The sequence below is a fragment of the Pyrgilauda ruficollis genome, unplaced genomic scaffold (genome assembly GCF_017590135.1).
Source record: "Pyrgilauda ruficollis isolate IOZ18807 unplaced genomic scaffold, ASM1759013v1 scaffold31, whole genome shotgun sequence".
Taxonomy (NCBI): domain Eukaryota; kingdom Metazoa; phylum Chordata; class Aves; order Passeriformes; family Passeridae; genus Pyrgilauda; species Pyrgilauda ruficollis.
The window spans coordinates 4,254,923-4,267,147 of record NW_024524489.1 but is presented as its reverse complement, the minus strand read 5'-3'; the positions used below and the strand labels follow the sequence as shown (position 1 = coordinate 4,267,147).

General features: G+C 43.4%; 1 protein-coding gene across 5 annotated transcripts in view; it reads right to left on the bottom strand.

The window, feature by feature from the left end:
- RTN4 (reticulon 4) overlaps positions 1 to 12,225 on the bottom strand; it is a 40,919-nt gene that overhangs the window by 10,053 nt on the left and 18,641 nt on the right. For 3 of the 5 annotated variants that reach the window (XM_041474121.1, XM_041474122.1, XM_041474123.1), the window contains one exon: positions 303 to 510. In XM_041474121.1, the coding sequence (XP_041330055.1) occupies positions 303 to 510 (208 nt within the window). Of the gene's footprint in view, positions 1 to 302; positions 511 to 3,711; positions 3,865 to 7,281; positions 7,622 to 12,225 lie in introns of those variants that run through there. The other 2 variants (XM_041474124.1, XM_041474125.1) reach the window with 2 other exon arrangements.

Below are 12,225 nucleotides of genomic sequence, written 5' to 3'. Positions count from 1 at the left end.
GCTACACACTAAACCACAAATTTCAAGGTCTTCAAAGTTTCAAATATATTAAAGTAGCCCTTTGTCATGCTTTAAACCCTGCTATTCTTCTGATTTTTCCATCCCTTGTACCAAGCCCTCAGTCAATTTTCTGTATTTACTGTATGACTCCTGAGAAAAGCTGAAAGTGGGGAACACATTTTTCAGTGCAGTCTATTTATGTTATTATGCAACATCTTAACAGCACGTGTCACCCACTGCTTCTGCAACGCTGCTGCTCGCCAAAACAACACAATTTTGCTTAATGAAAAGAAAAATCTCACCTGAAGGGGTGGCCCTCATCAGACTTCTGGATTGCCTGGATGACTCCCTTGTATATCCTAAAGCTGATGGTGACAGAGAGCAGGGCCAGGGCAATGTAGGCTGTGACGCTCACGATGCTGAACACTGTTAATGAGAGCAGCAGGAACAAGCTGGCTCCAAACACCACCCCGGTCTTCTTAATGTCTCGCCAGTAAAGGAGGTCAACAACTACAATTTAAAAGAGAGAAGAAATTAGAACAAGACACCTTTGGCATTCATCAAGGCAGTAATTTTTCAGTATTCGCTTGACTGCTGAGGGTCACAAGAGTGGAACTTGCGAACCCCCGTCAAACCAGAGCTGAAATCACAACTAGAAATAATTATTTAGTACTGGTTCAGCTCTGGACTTCAGATTATTTGGATTACTGCTATTAGGATTACCCAGATGCAATTGTTCAAATTTTAAAACAATGCTGCCCTTAAGCAATGTCAGAATTCATCTTTTCAGCTACTGTGCTGTGTTCTGCACCAGAACCACAGCAGTTTGTGCTTCATTTCCTCTCATTGTCGGGCATTTTGTGGAGGTCACTCCCTGGAGAGATTGATTCCAATTCCCTCTGAGGACAGATAACAAGACACCAACAGATCTCTAAACCATTATATCTTTCCAAGCCTGGTAGAGGCAAAGGCATTGCTCAAAGACTCATTAACAGTTCATTTTGTTTTCTTTTGATGGAAGCATTCCCATGGGAGTTTATAATGTTGATTATGGGTGACAGACTGAGCCATCAAGAGGGAACACTCTCCCTGAAACGTCAATCCAGGCTAAATCTGCTGTGCTACAATGCAGAAGACTTCATTTGCAAACCAAGTTTAGTTTTCCTTAAGTGACCCTCATTAGAGAACACAATATTATGCCATTTTTAGCATCACTGTTCAGAGCAAAGTACACCCTTGCACAAGGCACAGGTAATGGCTTAACACACCCCTGCAGATCTGTTTGTTAACAGCGATAACCTCGCAGAGACAGAGTTCAAGATGGATTACAGAAACCTACCACTGCACATTTAGTAATCCTGCCTCATCCTGAACATCACCAAAACTAACTGTAAAACAGTATATCACAGCTTGGAACAGATTATTTGGATGACTGTAAAAACATTTAAAAAATATAATTTGTCTATTATTTCTTGAAGGATGAAAACAGTCATGCTCCAACGTTCAACACTTGGTAGCTTCTGCAGGGCAAGGTCTGTGTAATCCTTTTGTAGGTACAACATGCCAAAGCCCCTGGGGCTGGGGTGTGTTTTCCCAGACTTTCAAGAGCTGAAGCTCTTCCCAGTGATTCCGACATGGAAACTACTGCATAGCAGGAAAGCTGAAAACCATGGTGAGCTGAAAACCACCCTAATGCGAAGTATCTAACCTCATTATTTAATTCACATTTCAGCATTAGTTTCCTGCAGCCCCACAGAGAGAGCCAGGTTACAGCTGCACCAACACCTTCAGTTTATCACAGACCAGAAGTGCTGTGGAAAGAACAGCCTCACCCCTCCAGCACCATCCATCCCACTCCTTTCTTCCAGCCTGGCTGCCTGTGCTGTGCCAAAACCATCCCAGAAAGCAGGAGCCAGCCAGATCAGGGCCTGGCGCTGCCACCATGTGACTGCACAAACATATGGGGGCAGAGATAGAGCAGCAATGCCCAGAGGCAGCGCTCCTGCTCGCCCAGCACCTCCAATCCAAACTCCTTCCACTGCAGCCCAGGCTCCAAGCAACACAACCTTTCCTTAATATTTGTAAAAATCAAACAAACAAAATCAAGTCATCATAGCTCTGCTGTTGTGTGGGTTGCAATCCCAAAATTTAACTCTTTGTTTTGGTTTTTCCTTTGCTTCCAGACACAAAAGAATCTATTATTGTCTCTGCATACCTTGTATTAAACATCAACAAAATTGTGTGATTGACCTAAGAATCCTTGTAAACCTGTAAATCTAAACCGAGCTGCAAGGAGCCTCAACACCCGGGTGAAATCTTCACAACCAGTCTTGCAAAAAACAGCTGGTGCATTTTGTGCTCTTAAATCATGTAAGGCATCTTTAAAAAAAAAAAAAAAACAAAAAAAAACAAAAAAAAACAACTTTTTTTTTTTTTATTTGAGCATTTGTGCAAGCACTAAATCTGTGTTTATTTTTAAATGCTGCAATTTGAGCATCCGTGCACTCGAATTTGGTGCTGCCCCTGTATCAGGTGACACATTCAGCACGAGCCCTGCTCCTCTGCCTGCAGACATTACTTCTGTAAACGAGCTGCTCCCTCCTCCCTGCACAGCTTTAAAGCTGTGGGTTCTTCATAGGAAATCACTCATTCCATGCATTAATGCATTATCCCAGTCATAAGGAATGTAAAGAGAGTAATTCATCTGCATGACAGTTCCAGAACGCCAGAAACAAAGGTACATTACTGGAATTAAAGCACACAGCAAAAGCCAAATGGCCTTTAGCGCCCCATCAAGTCTTTTGTTCTCGGTAATCAATAAGAAAAATCCCCACGCCCAGGAGCTCCCGGACCAGAGTTAAGCTGCTCATAAAACATTTTTCCTCGTTTCATCTCCACTCCTTGGAGAACGACCAAACGAGCGTAGCTTTAATGACATACGGATCTGGTATCATCGTAAATTCCTCAAAGGAACTTCGGTGTTTAAGTCACTGAAAAACTGCTTTGTAATTTTGCAGTCCAAGAAAGCAAATGAAGCCACTCATCTGTATTCTCGAATTGATCAGAAACAAGTTATTTGCATTTATTTGGAAAGGAAAATATTAAAAGCATTACTAGAAGCAGCTTTCTGGCTTTAACTTACACGCCAGATATTCACAGCAGATTAAAAATAAAACCAGAAACACAAAAAACCCAAACCCATTTTCAGCAAGAGCCCTACAACATCCTTCCTTATGGAAACTGTTCTGAGCTGCATTTTATACAATATGAAGTGTAATAAAATAAATAATATTAATGCACGTCTTGCAGGCCTATTCTAAAACAAGAACAGCTGCCTACATTTGGTAAGCACGAACTGTCACTTGGCACGTCTAAAAATAGTCCTGTACCATCCGTGCCTTACATGCACAACTCATCCAGTTACATTTTGCTTTTAAAGCAAGTGCTGCGATAGCTTTAGCGCTGTATTTTTTAAAGTCTTTAACTTAAAGCTGAGCAAGTCACACCGGGTTTTAATAACAAAAACAAGCGGTCTGATACATTTAACCTGATAATCCTCTTTTAAAAAACCCCTGAACCAAGCAACCCTGCCTTGTTTTTTGGGGGGATTTTGTTTGGTTTTTATTTTTTTAAGAAAGAGAAATTAAAAGCGAGACCTACGAGCGAGCCGAGCTCACGTGTACCACAGAAAACCAGGAAAAAGGAACTAACCCGTTTTGGCATCCATCTTGAGCGTGCTGCAAGCACCCAGCCCTGGCACGGCTCGCTCCCGGCGCTTTCCACTTCCTGCGAGGGCACTGGGAGGTCGGAGCTACGCAACCTCCGCCCGCTGCCATCCCAAAGGCAGCGGCGGCCGCCCCGCCAATGGCCGCCTGCGCGCTAAATCCTTGGAATGCAGCCGCGGGGCCACGGGCTCCCTGCACAATGAACAACTCGCCTCTATCCTGGATTTACAGCCCAACAAACCCGGCGCTTCAGAGCCAAAGAAAGGCTGTTTGTGTCAAAGGGGAGGGGAGAGGGGGGAAAAACACTGTGCGATTTAAAGGCGTTGTTACACTGGAACCTTTCTGTGACGTGAAAGGTAGGCACGGATCCCTTCTATTCTCCTAGTAACAGCGAGGAGGCACAGGGAAGAGCCTTTTCTGGCTCAGTTAGCGTTGTGCCAATAGAGAAATGGGACAGCAGCTTTCAGCACGGCTGCGGCACAGTGTCCCATCTGTCACCGAGCAGGAAAAGCTGCGGGGCAGAAAATCCACAAGCACAAATTGCTCTGCATTTCTGCTCAGAGGCCTTTTCCACTTACTTGTAGTAAATTTCGTATTCACACAGGATGTGATCTTCGGGGTTTCTACTGATCACTGTGCAGAGAATCTGAGTGCTGACCCTGCAGTCCCACTGGAGTGGGGCAGCCCACTGGACACAGCCCAGCCCCCAGGAGAAGCCATCAGCCATCCAGTGGTTGGTGTGTTCAAGCACCACCACAGACTGGGGTTTGACATTTTCAAGGCTTCCTGCATCAGGTCTATTATTCAAAATCCTGGTTGACATCCTAACAGGAGCAGAGACTGGGCCACAAAATTGCAGTCTCTGTTTACCCTCATCAGACATGTCAGAAGCCAGTTCCTTGACTGTCTCCTTGCAAGCCAGGAACAACACCAGCTCCTGGCTGGAGAAACTGGGTGGTGACAGCAGGACTGAAGTGGTGCCAAGCACGTGGGACTGCCACCAACAGAGCTGTCCCTGTCCCAGGGACAGGCATCCCCATGGAGCAGCACATCCAGCAGGATGGATGGGCAGGTGGCTCCAGCTGGGTGCCAGAGGGCACAGAACAAGGCTGCACCACGCACTGCTCAGGCTTGGCACATCTGCACCACAACCCCAGCAAAAAAAAAGTGATACAGATTTCACAAGTACATGCTAGAATGACAAGGCAAACACTACCAGATTCTAAAAAAAAAAAAAAAAAAAAAAAAAAAAAAAAAAAAAAAACAAAAAAAAAAAAAAAAAAAAAACTCCCAGATATTACCTAATGAGCCAAAGCAACATTTTCATTTCTGCTTGACCAGATACTTGTGAATGTGTGCATAATGTAACAACTGGGAAAACCATTCCAAAGCTCCAAATAGTCATGATAAAGCTTGTCTGTGCAATCTTTGCCATCAGTTAACTAAGTTAAACCAAATTTCAGAGAGATTTCTACTCATTAATTAGAAAAGAATCCTGGGATAACCTGGAAGTATAGCTGTGCTCTTCACCATACCATCATACCAATATCCAGCCATTAAAACCTGACGATTCCTTGAAATCATTAAAAATTAAATAAATAAATGTTACTTTTTAGTGCTAATTACTCCATAGGGCCTATCTTCAAGAGCATTAAAAATTTAAATCATGCTACTCCCAGGGTAGACCTATTTCATCTTATCTATCTAGATGATCAATACCACAGGTATTAATCAATGCCAAAGGTTGTACCACTTGCATTATGCTCATTCCTCAACTACAACACATTAACCAAGTCTAAATTTTAGATTATATTCATTAGGAAGTAGTGTTTCAGCTGCAAAGTCCAACTACAAATCTTACTTTTTGTTCTTCTCTGGTTTTAGATTTAAGTTTTTTTAAAGTAATTTTTTAGCATGGAAAGGAGCATGTTGCAATATTTGCCTCTGTATTTATTTTGGGGCTTGATGAATAGTGCAATCAGTCCCTGAACTTTACCCATCGTTTTCCATGCCACTGGAGCCTGACCTAAGGAAGGAAGAATGTGAAACACAGTATCTTCATCTTGTTCTAAACAAAAAAAAGCCACTCTAAACCAGGCTTCAACAGCAGCTGCAAAAGGAGAGGAACCAGGGTCTTCTGCTTCCCCAAAACCCTTCATTTCTGCTTCCATTTTCTTTTAGACCTGATCTCTGCTCAGGATGGGCAATTCAGGGGTTTTAAACCAAAACAGACTCCATTATTCTCAAGGCCTCAAATTCCAGGGTTGGAAATGTGCTTTCAGATCAGCACCACCCCTGCCAGGCTGGTTGTAAAAGAAACCTGAAAATTTGGCCTGAAGACAAAAAGGGACCTTGCCTTCCAGTTTTTACCAAAAGCTTCTAACCTCAGCCCTCTTTTTTTTCCCTTTTCTTTCTTTCTTCCCATCCCCATGAATTTCAGGCTTGACGTATGAAGCCTTGAGCATTTAAGTTACTTACATATCAACAACAATATATTACTACACACTGCATAATATTTTCCCTGATATTTTACAGCCCTTTAATAAAAGATAAAACTTGAAGAACCTGATTTTGCAGAGGCAAGGGATCAAAAAAGTCCATCTGGACTTTTTTGCTATGTATTTAGGTTCTGAAAAGCATTCTTTGGATTTCAGAGAGCTGGCAATTTTGTTCAAGTAGAATATAAAGATTTTGAACAATAATTACAAAAAAAAGAGGAAAACATCACAAGCACCAAGCATGACAGGGCCCTTTAAAATACATTTAAGTATCCAGAGATAATTAAAATTTTTTAAAGCTTGTCCTGTTGATAAAGTATGAAGATTACTTATTCAAATAAGGCTTAAACTCTAACACACTGAGCACTAATGTAATGATCCACAGAGATTTACACCGGAGATCTCCCATTGGTGCTTACAGGAACAAAGGTCAGCACCACACTAATTTAAGGTCAGCTACTTATTTACCTAAAACAATTTAATATTATGGCTGTAAATTCTGAAAAATCAGACACAGTTTTACCTAGAATTTGACAGAATTATGAAAGAGCCAAAGCAAAAGGAATTAAGGGTATATTTCAAAGATATTTCTAGAGAAAATATCCCCACCCTCCAGTAGCCTGCATGCAATTTCTCCTCTTAAAAATATTAAAACATGACCTGCAAATTACAAGGGGTTTTACAGTTAATAGATAGTATTGTTAGATTATTAATAATCTCGAAATTTCCAAGGATCATGGACCAAATTCGGACTACGCCGGTATTTGTGCCATGCATACCAAAACAAGCCCTTCATTAATATGCTCTGTAGGACTGGAAAAGATCTGCAGTGTCACACGAGCTGTTTCACCTGCATAAAGTATTTATTCTTCTGCATTGCTCGTGTTTACCCATTTTAACCTGCAGCTTTTATAATTCTGCACATGGCACAAAGAGACTCCACATCTTCGGCTACATTTCACAATCAAATAAATACATGCTACAGACACCATTTGCTGAAAACGACCCACGGCATCTCAAAGGAATAAAATAAGGAAAGAAGATGAAAGAATAAATACCCTTATCCTTCCAACTGCTCGGCTGACTGTCCATCTCTCCAGCTGGGATTATCAATTATGCATTCCAAGAGGGGAGAGCTGCGGGAGAAGTGCCCTGCAGCCCAGAGAGGGAACCATGGGCTTCCCCGGGCTCCGCAGTGGTGCTGCACTGGTGCTGCAGGAGCGGGTCAGCTGACGGGGTGTGGAGCTGACGCAGTGCTGGCACCGCACGGCCCCGCTGCGCCCGGCGCAGCCCGGAGCGCCGCCGAGGAGCGCGGGCACGGCGGGAGCGGCTCCGCCCGGCCCGAGGGAGCGGCTCCTCGGCCGCGGACGGCAGCGAGGGCTCCGCGGCCCGGCCGCGCTAAGCGGCTTTTCGCCGCCCGGCTAAAAGTAGTCACCAGACGAGCTTTAAATAGATTGCTTTTCAAACAGAGGTTCAAAGGCGTTTAGAAACCTCCCAGATGTATGGCTTCCCCTCGCGTTTCTGTAAACTAATGTCTGCCTGCTGGAGGACTAACAGAGACGTCTTTGTAACACTTCTCCCTTCACAACAAGCAGCGTGAAGGGAAACAGAAAAGGACCCTTTCTGTGCCTGGAACAAAGGCAGAGGCTCATGAAGAACACGATTAATCCTTTTGCTGGTATCTTTAGTCCCCAGGAGTTGCTCAGCCGTATTTATTCCTCTTAAGGAAGGCTGCAGAAAAAGTTACTCAGCCCTTTACCTAATTCCTACAAGCAAGCACCTTCCCCTTTTTTATTTTACATCAGCATTCTCTGTTGGCAGCTGCTGACCTGACAATTAACTGTTCCCTTCATTTAAATAAAAACAGGAACCTGACCGTTTACAGTACCAACATACAGAAAGTAACATTTGGAAAGTACTGCACAAACATAAGAGGAGCGTGAACTACAACTCCCAATCTGAAAGAGAAGAACTGTGGGAATCCTGATGTCATTTTGTTTCCATCCCTGATGAAAAAAATCCCACAATTTATTTTCTAGTTTGGAGTTTCTTCTTAAGATCTGGAGCTAAAAACAGGAAGCTAAAATCTTCCCAGAACTGCTCCAAATCCTCTTAAAAATTAGTACACCAATTTCTTAAGAACTAGAAAAGGGCATTCACACGTTTCCATGAAAATACTGTAGACCAGGAGGGCTAGAGATCCCAATTCAGACCTTAAATAGACTGTTTCACTTTTCATTAGAACAATCTTACACTGGGAAAGATTACTACAAAGAGACCCAAAAGCCCTGGTTTTGACTTCAACTACTACATAAATTTAAGGCCTCCTTTGACAGCAAGACCAGTTACATCTCTTTTTAACTTACACAAAGATGTGCATTTCATTTCCAATTTCAACAGGTAAATCCAAAATAGGAGGAAAGTAGGGAGTGTATATTCAAACACCACAGTGCAAGCAAATGTGAAAAGTTGCACTGTACAAAAAAAAGAGTACAAAACATGTCTGAGAATCTGTGTCTGTCTTCAAGCTGAACTGGAAACCATCAAAACCTGTGAGTTCCCCTCCATATTTGCACTGCCACTAAACTTGCCAAAAACATTGTGCTTCCAAAGGTCTTTCCATTAATTATCAAATTTCTAAAAACACCAAATTAAAGCCTCTTCATTTCATGTTTATGTTCTTTATATCTTCTACTTAAAATAGAGCATTTATGCAACTCTGTCTAACCAGAGTTTGTTGTGGCTGCAGCACCAGTCCTGTTTCTCCCACCTCCAGTGTGCCCTCACTGCCCCCCAGGAGTGCCTCCCTGGCCTCCAGATCCTCCTCTTGACTCTCTGCATACTCAGTGTTCATTCTCACCACTCCATGCAAACACACCCAGAATGAAATCCATCTCCCACTTCAGGCAAGAGGGGCCCTTACTCTGCACATAAACTGGGCACCAGCACTGCCAGACTTCTGGAGGAGCTCTGTTTTCAGCAGGGATACTGCACACCTGCCTCTAGAGCATGTTTGAACACCAAGTGCAGAGGAGGTGGCATTATCAGGTCCCCCAGACAAGTCAGACACAATCAGTTCTGGACACGAGCATGGCACGCCCCAGGCTCCACGGAACTGTTGCCTGGCAGGGCGAGTGCTTTACTCACTCACTACTCACACACTAAATCACCCTGAGCCAGGGCACTGAGAAGAGCCCCGCAGCTCCCTCTGCTCTCCCTCAGTGCTGGTGCCTGTCTGGCAGAGTTGGGAACTTGGCCCAAATGCTCCATTTTCTCCCTAATTCTGCCACTGAAGGAGCTTGCTCAGGCTTTGCTCTTTTAGCAGCTCCAGTGACACAAGTCTTTGCCTCTCAACTGGGGCACAAGAGCTCTAATGAAACACAGCAGGTCTGTGTCTTTCCCTCAGAAAAATGTCACTCATTGGGTTTGGTTTTTACCCTCATTCCTCTTCCTCCTCTGGAAATTCTCTTCCCTCTGGAACTCTCCATTTATTACTATTTACCTGGTAGCATAAAAGATTACCTGAACAAGCAAAGAATCTGAGAGTACAATGTGATGAAATTAAATCAATATATTTTATGCTTAATTAAAGGGAATTTTACCTATCTGCCTCTGAAAGAAACTCAGAGACGTTCCAAGGCATTTTTTTCTCCAGTGAGAAACAACAAACCAACCCAAACACCTCCTATCTGCTGAGTGGTGCCATTTAACTGACCACAAACACAGAAAATAACAGAAATTGCCCAAATGGATACAGCTGGTATCAGGCAGAACTTCTAATGTCCTTTAAGATTCACACAACAGCAATGACCTGGTTTCTATTACAGCATCCCAGGAAGTATTTGGTTTCTGCCCCCATGTTGTAGGAGGAAAAAGGAAAGATTCAGCATTAGTACCATCCTGTCAAAGCACATTTCCCATCTTGGCTTCACCTTTGTATTTGCTCCCCCAAGAAAATCCAGGAAATGTAAAATATTATTAATTAACTGCATTTCTGAGTGCCTGTAATGAAAGAAAATAAACCAGTTAGATTTAATCTGAAGGGAATGTCTACAGAGCTGGTGGTCAAACCCATCATAAAACAAGGGTGTTCTGGGAAACTGAGTGTCTTGATGGTAAAGATCTCAACATTACTTCCAAGTATTATTGTAATACTCAAAATGGACACACTGAGGGATTTAAACTGCCAATTTCCATTTCAGTACATAACTTTGTTGTAGCCAGAGGTTTTGAGTCTATAGTTCAATAATATCAATAACATAAAAACCTCCACATCCCATCAATCAAAACCAGGTTTGTGGAAAGCAAGGACTTGGGGAGAGTTAATGAACTGTATGAGAGAAGAAAGTCTGTGCAACAGAAGGGCTGAGATATGTAATGTGTATATTTAGCTTTCACCTCTCAAACTCATTTCAGGAGCTGGGAATTTCTCCAAACCTGGATGGATCCCTTCCCGTCCGGCAGGCGCTGAGGTTCCACCTCGGTGACAAACACTAGATGGCATTAGAGCCCTGTCACACAGGCTGGCCCCAATCCATGGCTCCCCAGCGCCTGCTGCACCAGCCTGGGGCTCACACCTCCTGCACGAACTGGGCAGCAGCACCTGAACCCACAGGAACTGCCCTCGGAGCTCACAGCTTACCAGGCTCATTGATGGAGCTCAGGAATGCGTATCTGAGGTTTGGGGAGGGGGACAGAGAAGCAAGGGTGTTTGCTCAAAGCCAACTACAGCAGATAGAATATTTCTACTGAGAAATACAAAGTAGGAAAAAAAATCACTGTATTCAAGACAGCAGAAATTGCTGGTGTTGCAGGGAGGTGTTTGCCCTTAAAATTGCTCCAGTTGTTGTACAGTTCTGAATTTGTTTGGGTTTTTTTGCTTTTGTGTGTTTCTTAAATCTGTCCAAGATACCCAAGGGTGTGCCAGGCACCATTTAACAAACTTCCTTCTACCCAGGATACTCTTCAAAGCTTTACATTTGCTTCAGTGGACTGGGTAAGTTTCAAAACTATCTGCAACCTTTTTAGAATCTCTGTTAGCTCCCCACAGCCCACTGGGGCTGTAGGAAGTTACAGCGCACTGGCATTTAGGTTAGCTTCCAAAAAATAGCACTGTTAAGTAAGCATTCCACAACCTTGGATTTAAGTGCACCAGTAAGGCAGCTCAGATTAAATCTTTAACAAGCATCAGTCACACCATCACACCAGCTGAATTCCACAAGTCTTAAGACACAGTGAAATCTATTTCAGTTCCACTGATGGATAGGAAAAAAACCCCAAAGAACAAAGGTAGACTCAGAAGGCCAAACATGCACAAATGCACTTGGCTTTGTGATGAACAATCCCTCCTTGTTAGTTCTTCAATGATACTCTGAAATTGTGCCTAAGCAGTGTGGTATTTAAAGCAGACAACTGATGGTGTTTGTGGCTTTTCTCAGAAGTACAGTTCTGTATTTTACAACACAGAGTGTGGAGAAAAATCCAGAAAAAAAAAGGGCCCATTTTTGAGTTGGTAGTCTCATCTATTTAGCTTTCAGTAAGTGTTCCTCTGGCGTAAAGCAAAACATTTTCTTCCCAAACAACACAGCATGTCAAAAATGCAGACTGCAGCTTCTCTCCAGAGTGAACACAGTGCTGAGGGGCTGCAGCTCCCCAGCTCACAGCACACTGGACAGACCTGGGCCCTGTCCCTGCACTGGGCCATGGATGAGAGAGCAATGACACTGTCCAGCTCCTCTCTGCTCTGGCAGCTGGGTCTCTGCAGCTTCTGAGGCAGCTTCCCACCGATGGAAGAGCAGCAGCTGTGTCCTCCTCAGACCCACAGGGAGGGGCTGCCATCCCCAGGCAGGGACTTGCCACCCCTAGCTGCTACATCTATGCAATGATTAAAGACCCTCTCCAAAGGTCTCTCTTTAAAAAAACTAACACAAAAGCTTTTCTATTAAGTGCAGTGTTTTGCTTTAGCTTTTTTTTTTTTTTAAGTAGTCTGAGCTCTAAGCAAT